At 42.6% G+C, this 27,008-nt stretch overlaps 1 protein-coding gene and 1 long non-coding RNA gene across 3 annotated transcripts in view; both read left to right on the forward strand.

Moving 5' to 3' along the window:
- The window catches only part of PI4KA (phosphatidylinositol 4-kinase alpha), a 60,534-nt gene extending 43,482 nt beyond the window's left edge, over positions 1–17,052 (forward strand). For both annotated transcript variants that reach the window (XM_054082193.1, XM_054082194.1), the window contains exons 37-55: positions 13–132; positions 786–865; positions 1,000–1,193; positions 1,936–2,026; positions 2,827–2,994; positions 3,551–3,604; positions 4,803–4,923; positions 5,220–5,349; positions 7,455–7,525; positions 8,405–8,477; positions 8,594–8,664; positions 9,245–9,354; positions 10,159–10,263; positions 10,720–10,845; positions 11,159–11,279; positions 11,983–12,142; positions 13,381–13,470; positions 14,321–14,404; positions 16,361–17,052. In XM_054082193.1, coding sequence (XP_053938168.1) covers positions 13–132; positions 786–865; positions 1,000–1,193; positions 1,936–2,026; positions 2,827–2,994; positions 3,551–3,604; positions 4,803–4,923; positions 5,220–5,349; positions 7,455–7,525; positions 8,405–8,477; positions 8,594–8,664; positions 9,245–9,354; positions 10,159–10,263; positions 10,720–10,845; positions 11,159–11,279; positions 11,983–12,142; positions 13,381–13,470; positions 14,321–14,404; positions 16,361–16,412 — 2,021 coding nt within the window. In that variant the 3' untranslated portion in view covers positions 16,413–17,052. The remainder of the gene's footprint in view (positions 1–12; positions 133–785; positions 866–999; positions 1,194–1,935; positions 2,027–2,826; positions 2,995–3,550; positions 3,605–4,802; positions 4,924–5,219; positions 5,350–7,454; positions 7,526–8,404; positions 8,478–8,593; positions 8,665–9,244; positions 9,355–10,158; positions 10,264–10,719; positions 10,846–11,158; positions 11,280–11,982; positions 12,143–13,380; positions 13,471–14,320; positions 14,405–16,360) is intronic.
- A 2,260-nt stretch (positions 17,053–19,312) lies between these two features.
- Positions 19,313–27,008, forward strand: part of LOC128853908 (uncharacterized) — an 88,776-nt gene continuing 81,080 nt past the window's right edge. The window contains exon 1 of the long non-coding RNA XR_008452725.1: positions 19,313–19,466. This is a non-coding gene — a long non-coding RNA (uncharacterized LOC128853908). The remainder of the gene's footprint in view (positions 19,467–27,008) is intronic.

Genomic DNA, 27,008 nt, shown 5'->3' on the forward strand with positions numbered 1-27,008 from the left:
CTGTGTTTTTAGATAATCAAGACACCAGGAGCAACCTGGATATCAATGTTGGATCTCGACAGCAGGCAACACAAGGATGGATAAATACTTACCCTTTGTCCAGTGGAATGTCAACCATATCTAAAAAATCAGGTGTCTATTTTTATTGTAACCAGCTCAATGCAGCCAACTTTACAGCGTATTTTATATGCAGATATTGCTTAAAGTAAATATTTACCTTTAATATTGGGCTCTTGTTCTTCTGGAAGGGTATTTAATTACCGGTGCCATACTCTGGAGAGGGGGCAGAAAAAAACTCAGTGATAGCATCCAGAAAAATTTTGACTTTACCTGTTCTGTTTGCTAGCATGTCCAGTTCTGTAGTGCAGAAGTAGTGAGAATGGAAGTCAAGATATACTGAGATCTTTTAAGGAAATGGCTTTGTTTGTGTAAATGTGTCCCTAGTGCTTTTCTGGTGGCAGCAGAGTGACATTAGATTGTGGACTGTGCTTTTGCACAGTTGTGAACTATGTGCTCTTTCTCTCTAGGAGGCTGTCATGTTTCTGAAGTGAATACAATACTGGCTAAATTGATGTCCTTGTAACCTGTTGTTTTCTATATATTCAGAGAACATGTTGCAAGTAGCTGCATCGCTGACTTCTTAAAAGTCACTCTGATTTAAATTCACAAATGTCCTGTGGTTATTCAGTTCTTACATGTTAATGCTGCTCGGTGCAAATGGTTCAAAAGCAGCATTTAGCCTACTGAACAAAAGCCACTGAAAACATTTTTATCCTTTTGTCGAGGAATGTCTAAGAAGACTAACAGAGGTACTCAGCTCCACAAGTACTACATGAAGCGAAGAACATTGCTGCTGTCGTTGCTGGTGGGTCATCAGAAGAAAGGGGAAACTGCATGAATTTTTAAGACCCTGTTGTGTTTGCAGAATACATAAACTAAAGCATGAAATTGGGAGTGGTTTTAATTCTTCCAGAAAACACTTTTTTCTGTTTCCCTCAGGCTACTGAGATTGAACGCTTAATCACATGGTACAATCCACTGTCTTCCCCCGAGCTGGAATTGGACCAAACTGGAGAGAGCAGTGTAGCAAACTGGAGGTCTAAGTATATCAGTCTTAGTGAGAAGCAATGGAAAGATAATGTAAATCTGGCTTGGAGCATTTCTCCTCATCTTGCTGTACAGCTGCCTACCAGGTGAGATATTTCAGAAGAAATCAGTGATGTAATTCCTGCTGCCTTAGAAGTTGAGTGTGTACCTTATACTACAAGGGCTGGTGGCACTTGTTCCTGTTTACGATCCCTTTGAATGCTTCCACAGCTGATTGAGACCTTTAAAATGAGAAGGGCTAGATTATTTAATGTACTCATTTGGCTCAAGCTTTAGGGGAATCCAGCTTCCTTTCCTGCCACCCGTTCTTTGTTAACACTTAGATGGTGTTTTGTTCAGAAGAAATCACGTTTAGGTTTTCATAGTGTTTAACCCATTAGCAGGCATAGCATTTAAACAGTGCTAAAAGTATCTTTCAATTAAGTGTTCTAGCTACATATTGGCTTGCTCTTTAACAAGTATTATAGGAGAATTAGCATAGTTGGCTCTGAAAGGGAAAGGAAATTCTTTCCCCCTTACAACAGTGATAGTTTTTGCCAAGAAGAGTTCTGCGTGCTGGCGTCTGTAGAATCCCAGAGAGTGTATTTCAGCCAAGAGTCTAATAGTGGGCTAAAATACTATTGGTTTGTACAAAAGCATTGGATGACGACCAGCAGTTCCTGAATCCTCTTTTGGCAGCATATTGGTCCCTCAGTGTGCACTGTTTCATAGTTGGACTCTTTATTTATTAATCATACTTTTCTGCCTTTTGCTGTCCTCATCTTCACATAAGTAGAAAACTTTGACAGCCCCTTCTAATAATGGGATTGTATTCCTGGTTATACTTAGATTTAAGAACACCGAAGCTATTGGAACAGAAGTGACCCGTCTAGTTCGGTTGGACCCAGGAGCTGTTAGTGATGTTCCTGAAGCAATAAAGGTATCTGTGAATGTTTATACTCTTACAGGGCCCTAGTGTGGCCACCTCATTCAGATGTGTTGGAAAATAGTGTTATACTTACTTAACACAGTGTATGTTCCAGTAGCTCTGGAACTGTAGCTCTGTAGGAAAGAATGAGAGAACAGCTGTGGGAGTAGAGTGCTGAGGCAAGAATCACAGGAATAAGAGTAGGCGGCTGGTTTGCTAATGGAACATCTCACTCCTGGGCGTATTCTCACCATATAGAAAATGTCTCAAAACTCAACACTTACACTACAGCCACCATTTCTTTTCCTTTTGCATAATATAAAGACTGCTGGTAAATGCTTCTGCTGAAATTATTTAAAGCTTACCCATTCTGTGTGTCAAGAGGCCAAACCTTTTAAGATGGAGGAGACTGTTCAAGCTGGTCTGCTGTGAAGCGTTCTGGTTATGTGAGGGACAGTCTTGTCAGAACTGCATTCTGTCCATCACCTGTAAAACAGATGGCAGGAAAATGGAACCTTCTTTGACCCTCGCAAAAGGACTCATCCTTTCTTCCTTCTCCCTAAGCTAGAACTCATTTATTGTGCTTTTAGTAACTTGACTTCACTAACTTCATCTGGTGATCTGGGAGGCGAGGTGATTCCAATAGATAGATTTCCATGGAAGAAAGCTTTAGTTAAAATAGCTGTGGTTTGGTAAAACAAAATGCAGCATGTTTCACTTCCCCTGCTATAGGGAGCCAGACTATAGTCTGATGTGTATTACTCAGACATTGTTGGATGCTCTAAACTAATGTGTCTGACCTGCTTTTTCAGTACCTGGTTACCTGGCATACAATTGATGCTGATGCGCCTGAGCTCAGCCACGTTCTGTGCTGGGCACCGACAGATCCACCAACTGGCCTTTCCTATTTTTCAAGCATGTATCCACCTCATCCTCTAACAGCTCAGTATGGGGTTAAAGTCCTGCGATCTTTTCCTCCGGTAAGATGAGTTCCAAGAGAGCCTCAACACCCCACATAAAGTTATGACCTTACTCATTGTGGCCACAGGCTTCATTTTAGTACTGTGGAGGGACACGTATGCTAAATGGGCACACTGCATTGCAGAATGTGAGTGTGTTGGGATGAAACATGGAAGTTGATTGTCCCATATAATCCTAGCTCGTGTACTTGCAGTTTTCTTGTCATAAATCATAGTAGTAAGCTGAATTCTTCAGACTGCCCTTCTCCAGTTTTTCCTTTTGAATCTTCTCTCTGTGAAAAGATGTTTATTCGAAAGCTGCAGAAGGCTGGATTCTTAACACTTGTCAGACTTGCATTAGCACTGTACAATACTTGATCATTAATGATATTTTTGAAGGGAGTAACTGCACAGAAAAGTACTTCAATTTGAGGAGGTGGCATGTATATATTTTAAAATAAAGAGGCAGTGGTGTTTTGTTCATCACCTAACTGGAGGGAGCCTTTCTTTGTGCATGTGACCTGTCTTCCTTTCTGACTACTGAAACAATAACGACCCTGCCATCTTTTCTTTTTAGGATGCCATTTTATTCTACATTCCACAGATTGTGCAGGCACTTCGGTATGACAAGGTAAGGGTATGAAACAGCTGTACATGAACAAAACAGATTTTTAAAGTGGCTTTTAGACTTACAACTGCAAATCAGACAAAATTTAAGCTTTAACTAATGCTGTTTATTACTGTCGTATTTATGACACATAGAAGAAAAAATATTGTCTCTAGAGGCTGGCTTGCCTTCGATACACCTCTTCGATGAACCCATAAACTTGAGAAACCAGAGGCTATGTAGTTCATTTGTCAGGAAAGAAGTTCTGTTATGGGAAACCCCAGATGAGGACTCTATCTGAATAAAGCTTTTGAAGGTCTGCGTGAGACAAGCAGTAATGAAATTAAATCATTATTGTCAATCATTTTGCTGTGGAGTTAACCAGAGAAGACCTCTAGGGGTGTCTTGTGCTCCACAATGTATATGAAATTGGATCTTAGTTTCATCTTGCAGAAGCTGGTAAAGCTTGATGACCAAGTTCAGAGATCATTAATGTGAGATCCTTCTCATCTGCTCACAAGGAATGTGAACGCTGGCTAGTACATTATTTTCAGGTGAAAACACCCCAACCAGTAGCGTAGGTGAATGGGCATAGTTATTTTTTAAGAACTTTGTATAGATAAGCATGCTCTGCAATGCAGTGTGAGAATGTCAGACATCTTGCCTGCTATTATCAGTCAAACATAAAAACATCTACAGATCACAAGGTAGCTGCAAGCAGAGGAAAGGGAATGCAGCTTCTGGTATGGGTAGGATTCCATTGTAGTTTGTTCTTAACTCTCTAGAATGTCTCTGAGACTGTGCCAGTGTGTGCAGTTCTTGCCACCAATCAATATGACACTGCCTAGATTTGTGGCATTATAGAAGCGTTTAGTCATGCCAAGCAAGACCGGTGTCTCTGTTGCTCTGTGCCTTGTACACATACTAGTGAATGCCCTAAACTCAAAGAGATTTAAAAACTGAGTAGAACAGATAAAAAATGGTGGGAATGAGGTTGATTAGAATAATAGAATAGGTCAGTAATAAAGCTGAAAACACTTGAGGTCAATTCACTACCTGTTAAAATACCCTGTCATTCTTCAGAGGTCTTTTTAGCAACAGGAGTAAGAGTACAGAGGTCTTCTTTCCATCTATTAAATGTTTCTGAGTTTGAAGCAGTAATATTGAGTCTTGCTAGGGTTGTAACCTGCTTTGGTCCTCACTGGACTGGATGTGGTTACAGATGGGTTACGTTAGAGAATACATCCTGTGGGCAGCTGCGAAATCCCAGCTCTTGGCTCACCAGTTCATCTGGAACATGAAAACTAATATCTACCTGGATGAAGAAGGACACCAAAAAGATCGTGAGTGCTTTAAAATATATTCTAGCTTGACTCCTTTTCTCTTCTCAGTTCAGACAATCTCCTTCCTGCTTCTCTCTTGGCAGGAGGAATACTTCTAGCTAGGAATCTCTTTCATTTGTAGAAGTAGGACCTATTCAGTAAAAGTGTTCTACCTGGCAGAATGCATCACAAGAGATGGGCCAATGTTTGCATCATTACTTTTTGAATACTCTCCGAAGGTGGCTGTTTCTATCACCCATGTCATTTAGCTTTCTGAAATAAGCCTCCGACATAAATGCTTCTTTTTTCACGTGCAGCTGACATTGGGGAACTGCTGGAGCAGCTGGTAGAGGAGATAACTGGTTCATTATCAGGCCCAGCCAAGGAGTTCTACCAGCGGGAGTTTGATTTCTTTAATAAAATCACCAACGTTTCAGCCATTATCAAGTAAGTGCTGTACTTAGGAATTGTGATTTTTAGGGGCTTGCTGTTCCGTTAATTGCCAGTGTCCTGATTAAGAGGCTAAGTTGCTTTTAGAAGTATTGGGATAGTGTTTTCAGGAAAATAGCATTACTTATATGATAAGAAAAGGATCTTTATCTTAACTGTAACTTCAGAGTTGCAGTAGGATGCAAAGGCTCATTTTATTTTGACTTTTAGGGATAATTCATATCTGCCCTGATCTCAGTGCTTTGAGCTAGCAGTCCATCTGAAACACCTGTAACTTTTTACTTCGGAAGCAGATTATTCTAAACTTCAACTTGAGTTTTTAATCTGATTTTATCAAATACATTGTGATTGGGCAATAGTGGAATAAGGTTCCATATAAAATTGTGCTGATAGAGAAAGGAGTTGGGAAAGCGATCAGTCCTCTTGTCCAGTTCAAATCTCATCATTCTAGTGTCACCTGCATCACTAATTTGGCTTTTTGTGTGTGCTACCAATGTTCTCCTGGAAAGTAAGCAGAGAAAACTTCAGGCAGGAAAACCAACGCTTTTTTGTTAAGGTCTACCAGATTGACTGTCACTATTTGCGTGTTGTAACTTATTATCAACATTTTGTGTGGAGTTTAAAAATAAGAAAACAAAACCACTCATGGACAGGTAAATGGTTTACCTTCTGCTAAAATTCCGTGAAATTGTCTTTTCATCTTCACAAAGAGATTTCAGTGTGCAGCGTAATATGAAGACATTTATTCTTTTTGCGTGTTAGTCTGGAAGAAGACTTCATTTGTAAATTGTGGTTGTGGAGAAAGATTTGGTGTCATAAACATTGGATCGTTGATCTCATAGGACTGAAAGTCCTGTTCATGGAGAGATTCTCACTGTTGGCTGTAAAGATTGCAGTAAGATACCTAATTTAGCTTTTATAAAGCTTGCCAGTGGATGGCAGCAGCTCAGCACACAAGCTTTAAGTCTGTAAGTGTGGTTTCATTGCATATTTTTAAAACATTCTCTGGTTTATGAAAGTATTTGAAAGTCATATAACATGTATTTCCTGTAACATACCTCCTTTAAAATGAAGCTTTGCAAACCAGCAGTGTAAGGGCATCAGGCTATGATGACGACATTTACATTGCAGAAACCATCAAGTATTAGGTGCCTTCTGTGTGCATGTTAAGATATTTTCACCCAGTAGGATGAGTTAAAAGGGAGAGTTGGGATCTGCATGTCTTGATATTTAGAGTGAAATCAATCTGAGTCATAATTAAGCAACTGATAATAATTGTTTTGCAAACATTGCATTTTGTACCCCAGCCTTAAAACAAATCTTTTTTTTGCATCTACAATGTCAAGACAACATAAAGGAGATGCTGTTTGCTTTGTAGGTGGCATAAATTAATAAAGGTCTCATCTGTGATTATTTAATTATCTTAAGTATTATGTTGCTGCCTCAGTAATCTGTACCGCTTAAAACTAGAGCGTAAGTATTAACTTCCAGTTGCATGCTGCTGCGCTAGGTGAGCGCCCAATTGTGTGACCAACTTCAGTAGACGGTTAGCAGAAGTGCCTATGCAAATTGGGTAATTGTATGTACTAATCATTAACCATGTTACCAATTATCCAGTTGACACCTGCAGTTGTGTTAAGTGTGTGAACAAATTAGCTGTGTAATTGCATAGACATTTTGCTGGCTTGTCCTTTTCAAGTTAGCTATGTTCTTATTCTAGGACAAGTTCCACTAGGGAAAATTCTATTGGTATAACTATAGCAGTGCTTACACAGGTGTAATTATGCTCAAATTTCTGTCTAAGGAAGAGCATCTTCCTTAACTTAATTCACATCTCTTATGCTGTTTGGCTTTGTCAACAACCTGTATATTAAATCAATGTTAAACGTACAAAGCAAAGACTAAAACCTTCATTAAGAGGGAAAATGTTCTGGTTAGGTGTTGAGCCTGTAGGTTCTCTAGAAGGGGTGCAGTAAGACGTCTTTGTCATTACGGGAAGAAACGTTTTTAGTGAAATTTGGATAAATTTGGAACAAATTTGAAGCTAGTACATAGAATAGTATGTAACATATAAATAAATAAAATATCATTCATCTTTCTAGGCCATTCCCTAAAGGAGATGAAAGAAAAAAAGCTTGTTTGAGTGCTCTGTCTGAGGTGAAAGTGCAGCCTGGTAAGAAGTGGTGTAACTATGTGCTACAGTTGGCTTTCTGCATGCAACATGAGTACTGTATTTTCTCCAAACAAATCTTCAAATCTTTGCAAGTGGCAGCCCTCAGTTTTGGTACTGGTGGCTGTTCTTCTGTTACTCTTGGATTGTTTCTCTCATGAAACAATCAAATATTTTTACCCACTCAGTAACTTCTGTTTGGTGCATGAAAACTTGCCCAAGAGCAAGTTGAAGAGCACCCGTCATGGATCAAAGTAGAAATGTATTTCTGAAGAGGGAAGATAAATAAGCTCTTCTTCGGACTACCTTTTTTTTTTAATAAAGATGAGGTGCTTTTTAGAAGTTACATTATCTTGAGAATGAAGCGTGACCAGTTCCTTTCATTCTCCTTTCTCTCTTCCATCAGGCATTCCCTTGAAACATCATTGTCTGAAGATCCTTTCAAATCTTGAACATATATTTTCCCCATCTGAATCTTCTCTGTAAAATGGAGTTTGATGAAACCTTTTCCTGATTTCTGTCTATCAGGTCTCAGTTCCTCTACCACATGTTGGTGGCTGAGGGTCCTCCCTTATACCCTGGGACTCGCCACCCAATCTTATTAGGGACTGTTGTAAGAGAAGTCCTGTCTGTACATTTCTGTGGTACAGATTCTGCAGTATTAGTTCAAAGCGTCATCCTATTGGTATCAGGCAGCCCTCTGTAATGGAGAGGATACTGCATCCTTTGTGTCTTACAGACTCTAATCTCCAGTTTATCTCTAACTTTTTTTTAATTCAAAAGTGTGCCCTGAATTTGTAAACACTAACATAAATTATTTTCCAGCTTTCATTTTTGCAGTAGCCAACAGATTTATTCTCAGCTGTCTGCTCCGTTTTGCAGGCTGTTACTTGCCCAGCAATCCTGAAGCTATTGTTCTGGACATTGATTACAAATCAGGAACTCCTATGCAGAGGTAACATGCTGCTGTATTCTCCCATGAAGTGCATTCATGATATTTAGACATTTTCCTAGAAATTCTTGTTTGACTAATTTGCACTCATCATCATCTTTGTTTTTATTACAATTTAGTGCAGCAAAAGCACCCTACCTGGCCAAATTTAAAGTGAAACGATGTGGAGTTAGTGAGCTTGAAAAAGAAGGTTAGTAATTGGGTCTTAATCATTGACGCTGCTAATTAAGAGTCAAGAGGTCATTTAAAATTGCCTGCTCTTAGTGACCTGTACTGCTGCAGTAAAATTACTTTCATGTTGAATTTTATCTGCAATGCTTTGACTCAGAAATGAAACTGGATTAAAAAAAAGACAAGAAAAATCTGAAAGCTTGCAAAAGAATGGATTTAACTCCAGAAAGTGAGCCACGCATTTATCTTGAAGAAATGTTATCAGTTAATTTAGACCAACATAAAAATGGCTTGTCTCTTCCTGGTGTTTAGACTGTAGGAGACTCCAGGTTCTGCCAGTTTCATGAATTTTGTGGATTGTGAATTGTTATACACTGGCTGACTAGCTTAATGTAATGCAGACACTAATCAGGTAAATCATGGTGTATCTGTTCCAGCTCCAGTAGACAAAGGGAGCTAATTTAACACATTCGCTTTGTGAGGCAGAAATACTCGTACACCGCTTGTGAAATGTTTTATTTTTGAGTACAGAGGGCTCTCATCATGATAGAAGGTTACTAATGTTGGTGTCTGGGTTTTGCTTTGTTCTTTTCTTGCAGGTCTGCGTTGTCGTTCCAATTCCATAGATGAAAGTGCAGAAGAAGGGGTAGACAGTAAGAAAATCTGTTGGCAGGCAGCGATCTTTAAAGTGGGTGATGACTGTCGACAGGTACAAAGCTCTCAGGCTTTGTAGCTATAGAAGACAGATTTGTAGATGACAGTATGTAAGAAGAAAATAATTTTAGTATAGAATCATGGAATCATAGAATAGTTTGGGTTGGAAGGGACCTTAAAGATTGTCTAGTCTTAATGCCCCTGGTATGGACAGGAACACCTCCCCCTTGATCAGGCTTCCCAAGGCCCATCCAACCTGGTCTTGAACACCTCCAGGGATGGGGCAGCCACAGCTTCCCTGGGCAACCTGGGCCAGGACCTCCCCAACCTCATAGAAATATGTTTTTTTTGGAATTTTGAGAATCTCTGCTAGTTAGGGACTGAGGGAGAGCATAATGTTGTGCCACTGGTTGGGAAGCAAAGGCCATTCTTTCAAGACAGTTTATCATGACTTGAAATTATTTTTCAGAGTTTATTTTTCAACTGAGCTGTTGTAACACAGCAGTAGTTTCCAAGGTCTGATCTTGTACATTGAAGCTTGATTGGTTTTGATTAAGAGGGAATGCTAACTGTTATCCCTGGAGTTATTAGAAGCCCTATTATCAAAGAGTGATGGAAGATTTTGTTCTTGATAGGTCAGCAGTTAAATCTTCAGTGTTGCTTGCTGCCCACTTAAACAGTATTTCTCTTGTCCCTGTTCGATTTCCCCCAGAGCCACAGTGCATGCACAAGCACACATCTGCAGACCTAATGGGGTAACTTAATGTTCACTTCAGAGTTCTTCAGAGCATTTTTGTAATCTAACTTAGGATCCGTTACCCCACTAATGCTTGTGCAATTTTTTTTTCTTGTATAACAGGACATGTTAGCTTTACAAATCATAGATCTCTTCAAGAACATATTTCAGCTGGTAGGCCTGGATCTTTTTGTGTTCCCTTACAGAGTGGTGGCCACAGCTCCTGGGGTAAGTGAACAATTAACTATACTTCTGTAGAACACAGTTCCTAATTAAAAGAAAATTTCTCTTCCAGCACACACAAAAATTCCATACTGCAAGGAAATATTGCTCATATCTCTTATGCCAAATATTTGGGGTGCCAGTGACAAAAAGAGGTTTTCCTTTCCTGCTTCCTGCTTCTTTAAAGCTTTTGGCTCTGGAATTTTGCTGCTTGTTGTTACTAATGTTTGATTTGTGGGACTACATTGTGCAAATCAGTAGACACTCACAGAGCGTGTTTTTTGTTACATGGAAATCCTAAAAAACTGGATGTACTTTTTAAATTAATAAACTAGAAATTCTGTATTCAATGATCAATAGGCTTCCCCACATTTCCCAGGGGACCTGTATGACTGCCAAGAGCCACGAACAAAATATATGTTGAGCGTGTGCTTTATGACTTGTTTCTCTTCATCCGTTCAGTGTGGCGTTATTGAATGCATTCCTGACTGCACATCCCGTGACCAGCTGGGCAGGCAGACAGACTCTGGGATGTACGACTACTTCACAAGGCAGTATGGAGATGAGTCTACCCTTGCATTCCAGAAGGTAAAATATCTGTTGGCAAGCACAGCAAAATCTCAACTGAGAAACATTCTAGCTATAAGAAATAATGACAAATAATTGGATAATAACTATAATGCAGTGTCTGGTTTCTGATGCTGGTGATCCATTTTTAGCTCAGAGTGAGTAAGCTAAAGAAGATACCGCAGCTGTAGATGTATGGAGAATATCATTGAACGTTGTTTCAAACTAATCATGAATGGAGAAGAACAAAGAAGCTTTGCTCAGCTGTTTCTGCTTCCGGGATGAAGAGTTATTAAATTCTCTGTTCTTCTGATTTAATTTCTTGTTTGTACAGGCTCGCTATAATTTCATCCGCAGTATGGCTGCGTATAGCCTACTCCTATTCCTGCTCCAGATAAAAGACAGGCATAATGGCAATATCATGCTGGACAAAAAGGGACACATCATTCATATCGGTCAGTCAGATCCACATTCAAATTTCAGTTGTTACCTTTTCCTTCTGCTGCAAAGTATTGCTCATAGAAGACAATAAGCCATTTCCTTTTTGAGGTCAATCTAGACACTGATTTCACAGTATGCATAGGATTTCTTCATGCCTGTTCAATATTGAACATATATTTGTGTTGGCCGCTTCTGTGTAAAATTAGTTTTGCCAAGTTTTACCGTCTTCAGGGAAGTATATGTGCACAGACACTTGAATTATGCAAGTCTACATACTTATCCATGCACACATACATGCATGGGTACATACATACGTAGACATGCATAATCCATGCATGTGTGTATGTATATGTATAAATATATAAACGAATCTTTGGGTTCCTTTTGTCACTGTAAGAGTATGAATTAAATGTGACAAGTAAATGTATATAATTGTGTGGGGCTGTAAACCCTGCTTTAGCTTTGCTTTTTTGGAACTGCACAGATGATACAGCAAGGAGTTTATTCGATGTCATCATTAAGTCTAATCTAATGTAATGGTGATGATTTCTTGTGGGCGTTCTTATGCTTCACAAAGCTTTTTTCCAGTTGGAATTGAAATGTTGGTAGAAAAAGTAGGTATTAATATGTGAAATCCACCTCTCCTTCCTTCTGTCAGCTTTGACGGCACACAATTAACCAACAAAGTTTATGAGGCAGCTTATCTTTTGTGCACAGATTTTGGATTCATGTTTGAAAGCTCACCTGGTGGAAATCTGGGCTGGGAGCCTGACATTAAGCTGACTGATGAGATGGTGATGATAATGGGAGGAAAAATGGAGGCAACTCCATTCAAATGGTTTATGGAGATGTGTGTTAGAGGCTACCTGGCAGTCAGGTAAGGTGTTCTTAACTGCTCTGACGTGGAAGTACTTGCATGCCTAAAACCAGATGAGAAGATAAATACTGCTGTGTGTCTGTAGGGGATCTGAGACTATTGTACTGTCCTGATACATCTTGCAAACTTGGAAGCAACTTAATAATGCTGCAATTTTACAGCCTAACTTTGTAGGTTTTTTCTATTTTTATGTTACATATGAAAAATTTTTGTTCTATTTGTAAATGTCATGTTACTCTTGTTTCCTCATACAATTTAGTGTGCTGTTAAAACTTTGCAGTAAGAAACTACAGGAGAATCAAAATCTTCCTTGTTTCCCAAATAGAGCAATCACATTAATCACCATTTCAGCTAGAGTTAATTAGGTAGGAGATGTTAAAAAGTGCTGCAGTTGTCTGTTGTAAAATATACAGGAGTTTGGTAGCTCAGCTTTTCAGCTGTGATTGTCAGGTGGTCACCATAACAATTTGCAACTTTATCTCGCTCTAGACCAAGCAAACATTGTTGGTTTTAACACACAGGAGCACTAATAAATCTATGTGAAGAGGATGTTGCATGTGGGTAGTAGGGCACAGTACAACAGAGTCTAGATAGAAATTCATTCTGTTATGAGTATAAAGTATTATTGAAGTTACCTTACAGAATCAAAGTCTCTTTGGCTAGTAGCCCCAGGAGGGAGTGTCTTGGAGTCAAGATCAATTTGGTTCCTTGAGGGGGAGCAGTCTAGAGAGTTTTGTGTCTAGGCAAAAATGTCACCCAAGTAAGTAGTAGAGTAAAAGCCTGGTAGGTAATAAATGTTCGGAGGGGAAGGAGGAGGAGGGAAGCTGGGCTGATGTAACAGAGAATTACATAGTGTAATTTGGAATTAGAAGATAATCTGTTGCTGTGGTATAGCTGGTTTCAGCCTTTTGTACTGTTTTAACGCACTGATTCACCTTTCTGATGCTAAAGAAGTGTTGTTTACTAAAGCATTGCTTTGTATAATCCTCCCCGAGACTGTTCATTTTGCAGCATTCTGAATATCTGGTAGTCCAACACAAGTGAAATTTAATTAAAGTGACACATTGCAAGCAATGGTGTAGCTCCACCAGCAAACCTAAGAGGATTACATGTGTTAATTTAATGACAGAGAATGGTGTGATCCAGCTTGTTGAACTCCTCAGCCTGCCTGCTTTACCTAGTTAAGGCCACGGAAGTTTGAGGGAATGCTGTAACCTTTTTGTCCTCTTTTTCTCTAGGCCATATATGGATGCTGTCGTCTCACTGGTTACATTGATGTTGGATACAGGGCTGCCCTGTTTCCGAGGGCAGACAATCAAGCTGTTGAAGTAAGTCGGCATACATATGAACTGGAAAATGTTCGTATGCTCTTCGCAGAATGTAGCGTGTCACAATTTGTGCAGTCAATATAGGTGTCATGCTACTCAAATATCTTTAATGTCTCAGTGTTGTAGAAAAGGTAACTTATATTTACAGAATGTCTCGGTAAGTAGGAATTCCAGAGGCTTTTTTATAGGATCAAGTTCAAGCTGTTCAATGACTGTGCAAGTACATGGATTATCTTTAAGGTCATAGGACTAGCAAAATAAGACTGTGAAGGAATGATGTGCTTTAATTGAGATGTGACGTGTTGCAGAGTCTGATGTTGGACTCTGAAGAACAGCGTCTTAAAGTTTGTTCTGCGTGTAATGCAGTACGGAATTGGGCTATGTTGGAACATCCAGCACCTCAGGCAGGTACAAATTCTAATGTGACACTTATAAACAGCCCTTCAGCCTTATGCCTCCTGAGTTAGCTCAGCATTTCCTGCCTTAACTTCCTACAGTTCCCTGAGGATAAGCACAGATTCATAAGTTATGATGAGTTGTAGCTTGAGGGCACTACTAGGTACAAAGATAGTTATTTTAAAAGCAGCAACTGCCTAAGAAGAGGGATCTGCTGTTCCTAGAGTTACCACTAGACTGATGCAGAGTTTGTAGCCTTTGCCTCCACTAAAAGAGTAAGGGCAAGCGCTTACGAAAACAGGACATAATTTGTATGCAGTGGTCTCACAGGAAGAAGGTACTTGCAGCAAGTGAAATCAGCACTGGCTGAGCTTGTGCAAAGACATTTGTATCGTGCTTAAAGGAAACCTCACTAATATTTTACTTTTGCTTTTTGTGATTTTTCTGCATATAGAAACAGGTTCAGCCCCAACATGACTGAGCGGGAGGCAGCAACTTTCATCATCAAGATCATCCAGAATTGTTTCCTCAGCAACAGGTTTGGCATCTACGCATGTCTTCTCCTTATGGCTGAAGGAAAGGTCATCCAGCTAGCAGAGCTAGAGAGTAGACTTTTATCAGTCAGATACCAAACATTTTCAAGTTGTTGATATTCAGATAATGCAGGATAGCAGCTTTGCTTCTGAACATGCCTTATCTCCCTTTTATGCTGAGAAGGAAGGCTTAGGCTAACCAAAGAGCAAGGCTGACTAGTCTAAACAATAGATTTTCAGCCAGAGTGAATCTTAGACCCCTAAATTAGGCGTTTTGATGGCTATGTTAGGGCACAGCCAACTGTACTGTTGGGGCTATTTGTCTCGTTGTGCTATCTCCTTTGTATAGAGTAGGGTCACTTCTACAAATAAAGGGATGAATAGTAAAGAATGATGTTGGATGGCAGCACATATAGCGTGCCTTCTGGACAGAATGGAGATTGATCTTGAAACTTACTTCCTTTTCTGTGGAGAAGGCTTGTTAAAAAACAGTACGTATGGTCCATTGGTCTGAGTAAGAAAGAAGCTGAAGCAGGGCTACAGTAACTTTTCAACACCTTTTTTATAATTGCTTGTAGGCATTAAGTTGCCTGAATATCCTCCCAAAATCCAAAGCTGCTAATCTGTGCAAAAATATATTTAACTCTTCTCTAGAAATGAGTTCTGATCTTTCTACTAATTTTTCCTTCATGACTTGGTATTACATTAACATATTAATCATTTTGTTAGACCATATGTTACTTATTTTGTATTATTAGTTAGGGAATGTCTCAGGAAGAGAATGTCTTTGTAGCTGGGCCATGTTTGACATCTGTTATTCAGTATGCTGAATGGAATAATCAGTTCTTAGCAATTTAAAAATCAACTTAATTGCCAACCAGTCAACTGTATTTTTTCCCTTCAAGTGTACAAATAGTTTAGTATCTTGTGCAAATCTTTTGAAAGTAATGACATTTAATAGTTTAAATATAATAAAATTAGGACTTAAACATCTTACGTGCATATTTTATCACCTTTAATAGGAGCTGCTACTGACTTTTCCCCATCTATAGCTTTTGCTTCTACTCCATCAGTGACATGAACCCTATCTGTTTATTGTCATAAAATATGAGTCAGTTCTGTCCCCAGACTGGACCGTGGTGCGTGTGTAGCTGTATCCCAGATAATACGCACTTTGTGGGATATACTAGGGTGTCTAATACAAACTGTTGTGTATTTCGATATGGGGTTAGCTTGAGACCAGTAAGGCTCATGGGCTCAGATATGGCCCTGCTGGTAGTGAATTGGGTTTTTCCAGCACCTGCTGGAGCAACATTAACCTGCTCAGAATCTCAGGTTAATATTGGGGTTACAAAGTCACACTGCTGCGTGAATGCCCAGGGCCAGCTTGCTTCTGACAAGCGTGAGCTGCTCTGCCTGTGGCATGGGTAGTCTGTGACCTTAATAAGCTCTGCCCAGGAATAAGTTATCTATAACAAGGCTTAGATTTGTTTGTTCAGTGTCCCGTCAGAGGTACTGCTATTAACGCTTTATTTCCCCAGTGCTTTAATTTTCATTATTAGCATTCTCCTTAATTCAGATGACTTTTGTTTCGACATAATCCTGTCTCCATGCAGCTCTGATGATCTTGCTTCATTCATTATGGATTTCTTCTCTTAAAACAAGCTCCCGATGCAATGTGAGGTGCTTCTGGCTTATCCAAACACAGGATCCCAGCTGTTGTTGCCATGCTGAGGAGCACGGAAGTACTTTTTAAACAACAGCAGGATGTTTTGCATTGTTTGTAGCAGTAGCTGGGCTTTCACAATGCTTTCAAAGCATGCAGGGCTAGCTTTGATTAGCAGCTAAATTTCTTTCACCCGTGTTGTTTTTGGGTGTGATCTTGATGTTTGTTTCTTTGACAATGGGTGCAGTGTTTTTTTAAACTCGTCCTTACCTCTGGCTTTTCTTTTTTTCCTTAGGAGTAGGACATACGACATGATCCAGTACTACCAGAATGACATCCCCTACTGAGAGACACTAGAGATTCACTGCCCAAGTGAAGCATGCAACCCTGTGCCCTTGCTCCAAACTCGTAATAAATAGGAGATGCTCAGTCACACCTCGCTAGCCTCCATCTTTTGTGTATGTGTGTGTACACATGGGTGCGTGTTTCCTGGACATTGCAACAATCAGTCTGATCCATTCCTTTCTCTTTACCAGATTATATATAATTCTGGTTTTCTGTGGATTTTTAGAGTTGGGCTGCAATCACAATAGAAATTGTACTATGATTATGAATGTGTGAAAGAGATAAAGCTGTGGAGTTCCATAATTTTTCATGCAATGCAAGGATTTTATAATACCTTTTAAAAGTGAAAAAGAAACCCCTTTCCTGCACAATCCCACAAAATGCTATAGAGGTGAAGGGTATGGATTTCTCTTTGGAAGCAGAAATGTCAACTCGTTCTACTCTTAGTGTAGAAAGCCTGATAATCATCTGAGGTGGTGATGTCTGTGTAGTCGTGTTCATACTTTGCACTGTACATGGTCCCTGGTCAGTATTTCGTATGTACATGAAGAATGTATTTTTTCCTTTTGTGTGTTTAAAAAAAAAAAAACTCTACTGAAGATATATTTAATCTATAAAATGTAATAAAAGACCTTAGACTTGGTGTCTGTTGCAAGTGTTTTGCCATGTGCGTTTATACACTGCATCGCTTGGTACGTTTGTGCACTGTTCATTTTATTGTGACCTTTCTCTCTGAGGGAGAAAGGGGGTTCCTTCTGCTTTGTCCATATTAATGGCATTTTTTTTATTTATTAAAGAGATGTTTTCTGCTGGGCTCCTGAGATGAACAGCAGAGAACAGGCAAATCTCCCCCGTGCTGTGTCTTCGGGGTTGTCGTTCCCTTTTTGGCCTTCTAGAAAGTGCTCTGGACAGCTTGGTACCCTCTCAAGGGGACTTTTTTTTCTCGCGGAGGGCGCGTGAGGCCGTCAGGCTGGGCGGGAAGGCCCTAAAGCGCCGCGCGCCCCTTGGCGGAGGGATTCGGCCTCGCGGCGGAGGCGTCATGAGGGAGACCCAGCCCTGAGGCGTGGCCACGAGGGGAAGGCGGCCCTGAGGGGAGCGGTGGATGTGGGGTGAGGGCGGGTTCTTGGGGCGAAGGGCTGGGATTTGAGGGGTGCCCTTGAGCTGACGAGCCTCGGACCTGAGGGGTTTCAGACCTCAATGGCGGTCTTGCGGGGGATTTGGGAGCTGAGGGGTGGCCACGAGGCGAGGGGGGTTCAGACCTGAGAAGTGGCTGTGGCGTGAGGGTGTCCGGTCCCGAGGAGCACTATAGGTTTCAGGCCGCAGACTGGCCGGGGGTGAGGGGTCCTTTCCCCACGGAGCGGCGGTTGCTGCTCACACGTGGCTGCACCTGTATCTTCCCCATGGGAGTGTGTCCTTTTGAGCGCATTGTGCCAGCACTTGCGCCTCCCAGCGCGTCTGCTTTACTGAGGGACTCGCAGCATATCCCAGGGCTTGGGGGCAGCGGGCCCACAGCCAGGTTGGCTGAGGCAGCCCCTGCCAGGGTAGGGGCGTCTGGAGGTTCAGTGCTGGCCTTGCAGGGCAGGAGCCGGGCAGCAGCTTCTTCTGTTAGGGTTTATTGGGGGCCCTGGCTTGCCCCCCTGTGGAAGGGCTGCAGGGTGAAAGGGTTCCCTTTCACCTCTGGTGTTAAAATGGATCTTGTGCTGCTGTCTGTTGCCTGTGCAGAGGGTGGCTCCCAGCAAGGTGGGCTCTGAGCCCCCATTTTTTTGTTAGCAAGATGGGGAGGTGTCCCAACTTTCTAAAAACATTTGGAGGTTCACCAGGGAAAAGTAGTGTGACAGAAGTGCTTCAATTATTGTTTTAATTCAGCTTTATTATACAGGCAACTGGGATGCAGAGTAATTTTTTGTGTGCTGATTGACGGTACAGCTGTGGTGTGGTTCCTCACTCCTCTCCCGTAAAGGGAGTGGGTGGAGTGGTGAGATGTGAATGCTGCTTCTCCTCTCAGGGGAGGTGCTGTGGACTTCTAGTACTTTGCCAATCCAGGTTAACGCTTGTGTGTGTGTATTAAAATAAATCTACCATGTAAAATGAAAGCCCAAATGATTGTCTCAAGCAGCCTTGACAAGCAATCATGACAAGATAAATTAAGAGCTAGCGTACAGGATAAATGAACGCTATTAGGCCTAAGCTCCCTTACAAAGGTCTGTGGTGGTATTGTTAGGAATAGGTGAGGCTAGAAGTGACTATTGGCTGGATAATAATAATATTAGGAAACATAAATGGAGCCGTGCTTATGCTGGACTTCAGGAAGTCGCTCCAAGTTGCAAATCTCAACTCACATATGTAGCAATTTCCACATAGGATGCATAGGATTTTCTAGAGCATAGTTAAAGGCGTCCGGGGTTTTGTATCAGGAAGTGAATGAGTTTCAGCATTCTTCACAGTACGTGCTTGTTTTATGCACCTCAGTCAGGCTGTCTGGAGGGCTGACATAGTTTTAGTTTTTTCTAAAAACTGGAAGATGATGGCATTTTCAAGATCTTGGTTGTATTGTTTTTTCTGCTGCGAAGCTTGCAGAAGTGTTGTGAATGTGTTAGAACTCAGTAGGAATGATGAGCTGTGGGACTTGGTTTCTGCCTGTGGTTTCTGGTGATGATGTGTGCCGAAGCTCACCTGCTGACACCTGCAGGGCTCATTGTCACGCGTTGACTGTGCCTATTCCCTCCCCTCAGGTTTCCTGCCCACAGCATGGGGGTGGGAGAGAACTCTCACGTAATTGAGCATCCATGGAGACACAGAGAGAATTAGGCAGTTTACATTTAATTAGGCAAGGCAATATCCTAAAGATGATTCTTACTAAATAGGGTGTGTTCTGTATCTTCCTCCAGGGAGACTGAGAAGGTGAGACTACAAAGATGCTACAGAATACTGCAAGCTCTCTGGAGGTGCTGAATGCAGTTGAAGACGGCACAGGCTTATTTCACCTTCATCCTCCTACGAGGGAAGGATGCGTCCTTTATGCAAGGAGGCTGGCACGACTCTCAGATGCCACTCAGGTAATTAAGAACAGCTAGAATTCAGACCTACGCGAAGGTATTCTGAAGCTTTTTGTCCTTGAATGTTATGCCAGAATATATCCTGATGCCTCCACAGCTCTGGGAGAAAAGAGGGTAAAAAGAAATCATTAAAACAACAAAAACCAATCATCTAAGAAAAGATGCTTCTGTGGTTTCCACACTCTCAGAAATTTCAGGTCTTGGTGAGAGACAAACTCACTATAGTGCCTCGCTATACTACTGCCATTCTGTCTGTGTTGGCCATGCATGTAAAGAGCCCCTAAGAAAGGAGCAACATTTACAGCATTTCATTTGCATCTGATGGAGCCAGGGCTCAGTGCTGCTGGTAACTGGGTCAACACTATTCCAATGCTGATCTCATCATGTGTGTTCCACCTCTGTCAGCGCAGGCTGTCTGTGCCGGGGTCTGGCTGGTGTCTGGGCTGGCAGACACCAGCACGGGCTGCCTAGCATCAAGGCTGATATGGGCAGAGAACTGGCACTTGGTGGAGGAGTCAGTGAAGTGGGCACACATGGAAAGAGTACCTGAGTCCTCTGTGGAAAATACTAGATAGGGAGGAGTGGAATGTGGTCAACGAAACAGTTTACATTAGACTTTTTCTTCCTTTTCACTGTAAATATGCCCTTGCTTCCACATGAACACTGTCAAAAAAAAAAAAAGGAGTAAGCAAAAGGATTTGTTCCAAATGTAGATACAGTTTAATAATTGTTTAACCTTATGAAGAATATTGTGCTTGTGCTGTTTGGTGTTAAAAATGGCATTTTTGCTTGTGCCATGTAACAAGGACTAAAATATGCTGGGCAGCACGTGGCACACTCAAAGACAGCACGTGCAGGGGGTGTTTCTAGATAAAGACTTTTCTGGCAGAACCTTGGTCATGCAAACACCTTGAAATCAAGTGTGGAGGTGCTGCTGCAGTTTTCAGGACCGAAGAAAAGCAGGCCTGCCCAAGGCTGTGCCTGCAGTGGGTCAGCGGTAGGCATGAGAGGTTTTCTGCCTCTTCTGCTTTTGTAGGGATTCTGCATTTGGGAGGTTGTAGGAGTTATAATCCTGACGAAGGGAGATTTGTAAGGTGACATAGTGTGTTTATTAGATAAGCTGCTTAGCTGGCAAAAGCAGATGAGCTCGGATAACATGCAGTCCTGGCATCAACAGGCTTGTTAAATAGCACAGCTTCCCAGAAGGACTGTTCTTCTCATGGGCTGTTGCAGCTGCAGCAGCCCTGTCACTAGAGCTTTGTGGTTCTAGGTGATGCCTTTGTGTTGATTCCTTGTACAATATCAGCTGCCTAACAGCAGTCACGGTGTTTCTGTAAATCTTGCTACTTCAACAGGTCCGTGTCCAGGGTCAGCCCTGCCGTGGTTAGCCTCAGTGCTCACTGTACTGCGCACCAGCTTGTGTCATGGCTTATGAAGGTTGAGTGGCTCTGCTGCCTGCCTGGGGAGAGCAGGACCGGGAGGAGAAGACAGACATAGATAAGCACTCATAGTAGTCAGAAACACAGACAACAGTGGCCAGCACTTTGTGGGAGGGAGAAATCACCCACCTGACTGCATTCAGGTATCTCTTCCCAAGGGAGGTGTGGCAGCCAAGAGGAGAAGGGAATTGGGAGTAACTGTTGGGAGCGTGGGTGTAATTGCTCACAGAAAGACTATGTTACGTAGCCTGGCACCCCCACACCTTTGGGAATTAAAAAAACCTTGCTGGTGCTAGGAATGTGTTCTGGTCTGTTCTTAAGCAAGTTGTGTCAGCTTCGCCATGACAAGCCCAGTAAAACAAATTGTGCTTTGCTGTGGGAGGGAAAAACACATCTGAATTGTGGCCGATCTAGGAGACAGTCCCAGCTGCGTGTATTGATTAGGGGTGAACATGTGGGGTGGTGACTTTGATCCTGACCCTAGGAAGGGGCAAGTCAGAGAATTCCGTCCTTGTAGAGGTATAGGAGTGATACCTCACACAGAGGAGTATGCTCTGGATGCAAAGATAAGAAATAAAATCATACATTGTTATTATGTAGTTCTCTTCCCTAGTGTGAGACTCGCTGTGTTATATTTTCACTGCTGCATGTAAGATTTTTTTAAGAAGTTTGCTATTAGCATGCAGGTGAAGACTGTATGTGTGCGTCTTCGAATGCAGACCCTTTCCTTGCTGAGGACTGCACGTTACTCTCTGGAGCACAGACCTGGCAGCTTCGCAGCACCTGGCCTCATTGCACAGGGAATGCTGTATGCATTGCAGAGCTATTTCTTGTGCAGGATAGTGCTGTGCCTGTGTGGGAGCTGATTGTACACCAGTGACTGATCTAATAAAGCTACTTCTGGGTGTTGTGCTTAAAATAATTTTATTAATAAGAACTTCATTAACCTAGGTAAGTAACAGATTGCAGGAACACATTGTGTTCTAGCACTGAGGGTCAGAAACTTGAGTGTTACGCATCATGCTTGGCTGCCTGCACCAGACTGAACAGAAAGAGTACAGGTAAGGGTAGAGTAAATATTCTTGGAGCTGTGAGGATAACCAACTGACTAAACAAATTTGCCAAATCATAGAGGTTGTAAGCTAGTAGAACCTTCTAGAATATCTGCTCTTTTACCACCTAGATAGAAACTGGGTTTGTGCAGTTTTCAGAGGCTGCCTGACTGACCCCAAAGGGGTTCATGGCTCAATGTCTTGGGCTTGGGCAAGATGAGAGTCAGCTTTCCGGTTTTCCTTTGGAGACTGGAGTTCCTCGTCACTCAGATGTGATTTGGGCTGAAGTGAAGGGTCAAGCTGCCTCCTGTGGCTGCAAAGGAAGGATCCCTCCAGTGCCAGCACAAGGGGCTTCTGCTACCTCTTCTGCTCTGGATCCCAGATGGGAAGGACTGGGCAGGAGCTTTGTGAGGTGCGGGAGGTGAGCTGAGGTACAGTAGCCCCAGGAAACAGATTTGAGAATCAGTTTTCTGAGCAGCCCTGGCAGGGGCAGTGCTTTGCCAACGTGCTGCCTTGAGAGTTCAGATAGAGACAGGTTTTGAGCTCTTGTCTCAGTGCTGGCATGGGGCCTCAGAGCTGCAGGTGAGGCTGGGCAGTGCTGCCTGCTGCCTGTCCTTCACCGAGTACTGGTGGATCAGCTGCATCCTGGCAGCACTGGGACTGAGTGGTAGAGGGCACGGCAGAGCATGGGGCCTGGCACCCACTGACCCAGCAAACCTGCAGCGAGTGGGCAGGGAGAACCTTGCTCTGACCTTCAGTTGTGACAGATCTCTTACAGCAGGCATTGAGCGGTAGAGCTAGTGAGTACCTGAATATCAGATAGGAAAAGGCTCAGGAGCCTGGCAGTTTGTGTTTCGGCATATTCTCCTGGGGAGGTTTTGACCTTCCAAGGGACATAAAGGAAATGCATTTTGCTGACTCTGCATGGTTGTCTCAGGTTGAAGCCTTTAACTGTATGGTCCTCCTCTGGAATAGCAAGCCTGCAAAAATCCACAGTGCATTTGCCAAAACCCAGAGGTTTGTCGTGGGCAGGGCAGAAGCTCTCCCTGTCATTATCGCACCATGTTGGATGAGCTGCAGCTGCATTCTGCTCCAGGGGTGGCACATTTCTGTGTTCTGTGCATGTACGCTTTTGGAAAGCTGCGTTGGAGTGAAAGGTGCTCCATATGCAGGCTCTGATTGAAGTTGTCCATTATTTTAAGGTTGATGATTACTTACCTCCCCACATCATAGCAGTTTAACGCTGTCTTACCTCTGAACAATTTGCCTTGGGCTTCGCCTTTGCAGTAGTTGTAGTGGGTGGATGGCACTGTGAAGTCTTTGAGCCTCACAGAATAAACAGAACGCTGGTGGCAGGATGGGGGAAGAAAACAGGTCCAAGAGAATAAACCACTTTGAATTGGTGCAGCACTAAGGAGATTGCTGTTTACGAATATTTTCTGTGGTCATTTTGAGTCCAGGCAAGTAGCAGTTAATGTTGTCACCATGCTGGCTGTGACAAAGGTGTGATCACGTATTTGGGATCCTCTGCCATGAAGATAGCTCTGGTCTGCCCTGTTACCAGGCTTAAAAAGGGTCATTGTGTGATGGATCCCAATAGAAGCCTGCACTCTGAAAAGTGCTTTCTCCCTCTTACCCTACATGTGAGTTAGGATTTGAATTTCAGTGTTTGCAGCATGAAGCCTGGCCTTTATGCTGCAACCCCAAACAGTAAAGAAGCAAGTCCTTCTACCGCTGTGGTTATGTCACAGATCAGAGCTCAAACAGAGGCGCAAACAGACAGTAATTTCAAGCTCATTAAGCTTGCAGACAGAATGACTAGATCAGAGGGAGGGATTAAGCTCTAGGGAAGAAGACAGACCTGCCAAAGAAACACCTGAGCTGGATCTGAGATGAAACCTCAGAGACATTAGTAACCTGCGAACCCAATTGGTTTCCAGGACAGTGGTGGAATTGTTTTACCCTGCTTCTCTGCTGACATTGTGATTCTTCTTCCCGTTTGAAGAGAATTTTCTTTTCTTTGAGTTGTAGCTCTTATCAGCTTGTGGGACAAGGTGACTCAGTGCAGTGCCTGGGGCTGTGGGAGCAGGGCTGGTGGTAACTGAGTGCCCACCCATCAGCTGAGCGTGGAAAGCCAGTCATGTTTGTGTCTCTGCTTCCTTCAGCTCAAAACTAAAACTCTTCAACTCAGATCTCACTAAAAGTTCCTTGAAACCAGATCAGGCTTAAGAGCTGGTCGACAGTACACCAGTTCCCAATTTCACCGGAGGCATGAATTCATGTTGCCATAACCCTGTCTCTTAGAAGCACCTAATGAGACAGAGGGAGCTGCAAACGGGTGATGCCCAGGGCTCTGCGGTTGGGCCTTGCGGGGGTCTCGCGGAAGCCGAGTTCGGCGCAGGGTCCGTGCCCATACGAGCTGTCACCGCTAGATGACACCATGACTCCGGCAACAAGGTCCGGATGGACCCTACCGCCACGGGCATTTTCCCTGTTCGGGAGGGTTTGTGACAGACGCAGAGTGCAGGCTGGCTCTGTGAATCTTTGCGTGAACCGGGGTCAAGTTTCCTCCGAATGCAGGCCGGGGTTTGAGCAGAATGAGCTTAGTTCCAGGTGACAGGGTGGGATTTATGATTTGGGGTGGAAACCATGTGGACGTTTGACTTGCAACCAGGCTGATCTTGGCTGTGGTTATACTTGAAGGGCCTGGGTGTATTTGAAAGAAAATCTCAGGCCAACGTTCTGGGAGTATGAGCCTTCCTGAGCCGAAATCAAGAGGGCTTTGCAGCACTCTGCTGCAGATTGTGGTAAAGAGGTTTCATGTGACTTTGTTGCTCACCCCAGGTGCATCCAGGCACGAACCCAAAGAAGTCTTCAGACCTGGTCAGTGTAGCCCTGTTTCCGTTTTAACCCATTGCCACTGTGGGTGGTAGGTAACAAAACTCTTAACCAGGAATCAGCACGTGCTTTGCCACGGTGCTGCCACGCCAAGCTGAACACCATACCATGCGTAGCGGTGGTTCAGCCGCTACCGGGACACCCTGATCTTCAGGAGCACTTTGCTTGTTGGTCAATGGCCGAATTCCTCGCCCACCAGCAGACGGTATCTGTTTCTTCTGAAATGTCTTTCTGGACTCTCATTCTTTCAATTGCACACGGTCTGCAGGTACACCACTTCATTGAGTGGTGATTGTCGCATGCTGCTTCTTTCTCATTGGCAGAGGAAATGCTTAGTTATTCCCTAGCCTGAAAAAGCTTCTTTCTCCTGTAATTACTGTCTGTATTACACCTATTTCAGTCACCTTTCCATTGCTTTGTGTCTTTCAGTGAGACTCAGAGGATGTTCCCGTGAAGCATGTTAATAAACTAATCTGTGTGTCTTTACTCTTGCAGCAGGTGTTTCTGCATCCTGAAATTAGGCATCCATCGTGTAATTACGTTGCTCCAAGGACAGATTCAGGGATTTGATAATCTAAGACACGTTCACACAATGCTTTGTCACCTCCTTTGAAATTCATGTCTTTCCACTACCAGCTCAGTGACAATCTCACCTCACCTGCAAGGTGTTGATATATTTCGTACCAAGGAGGCAGCACAGAGCAAGGGCATTCACCGAATGAGCACCTTGTATGTGAGCTACCCCCAAACACCTGTTGTCCTTGTGTCTCACAGCAGTCGTGGCCTATAGGGATGCTGGTGGTTTGAGAGATGGGTCTTTTTGGTGACACTCTGACTCCCAGTCATGCTTGGACATCTGAATTTTACTTTGGCAAACTTGTAGCGCCTCGGAGTTTCCTGAGTCCTTAACTTCATGTGTTGATGTTTCCATAGGATGCTCAGGAGGCTACCTAAAGCAAACTGGCCATATTAATATGTTTTTTTATGCTGATTTGTTGTTATGTGCATAGGAAATGTTAAAAATAACATTTATAAAATCTTCATCACTACTGTAAGGTTAAGCACCACAGAATACCCCACTACAATGTTTTGGATTATTGTTTGTTTTCATAGACAGAATAGTAGAGCGTTTAACCTGAATCACCCCAAAGCTTTCCTCTGGTTGGAATGTGTTTTTTGTGGAAGTCAGCTTTTATGTAAGGTGGGAATTTTTATTACTGGTGCTTGGTGATGCTATATTTTTTGATATGTTCACTGATGCAGACTGAGAATTCTAAAGAAATGGTTTTACAAAAACTCTGGTTGCAGCCCATGGTGGAACAGCAGTATCACTGTTCCTAGTTTTAATTAACATCTAAATTAATTTGCCAGCTTACAACATTTCCGCTCTCCACAAAACCCTGGGGACCTTTTTGAAACAAAGGTATGCTGGTTACCTTGCGAGGGTGCAACACTGTAGCTGGTTTTAATGAGACAGTGCATGTATTTATTGGCAGTTCAGACACTTCATCCTCATGACCCTTCACAGGATGAAGCATTGTTTGGTGGGAGTGACAGGACTCCAGGCAGGTGAAATAAGAGGCAAACTCTCCTTTACTGCTGTGATAGTTCCACCCAATGTTCTCTGCTACAAGGCTTATGTAGAACTGACACCAGGACAGATCAGGGGAGGCAACAGATGGGGGTGGATAACAGAAGTGTAACAAGTGGGTACTCATGGCCTACAATACCAGGTGTACTGTCAGTGTGTTGTCTGTATCGGGTAGTTCCTGTCCAAGTCTGGAACAGCAGGAGTGGTATTCAGGCGTGTTCACTGAACTATTGCAAGGAGAAGAAAGCAGCTCAGTCTCCTGTCACACTTCTCCTGGCAGAGTGTCAGGTAACTTACACTCCCAGTAAGCTTTCCAAAATTCATTAGGTTTTTGGTTTGTATTGAAAGCATTATTGCTTAAAGAAAATGAGTGCTTTCTGAGCTGCATGTTGTGCCGCAGAGATTTCTTGTTGTGTTCAAAGACGCAAGATACAGCTATATGTGGCACTTAACACTATGTTGTCTAAGCTTGTGCTACTCTTAAGGTTTTCCTGAAGTCCTATGTGAACTTCTGTTGTTCCAAAGGGCCAATATACTACAAGCACAACTTCTTCCCTTTGCA

This window comes from Cuculus canorus, chromosome 17 (genome assembly GCF_017976375.1).
Source record: "Cuculus canorus isolate bCucCan1 chromosome 17, bCucCan1.pri, whole genome shotgun sequence".
Lineage (NCBI taxonomy): Eukaryota > Metazoa > Chordata > Aves > Cuculiformes > Cuculidae > Cuculus > Cuculus canorus.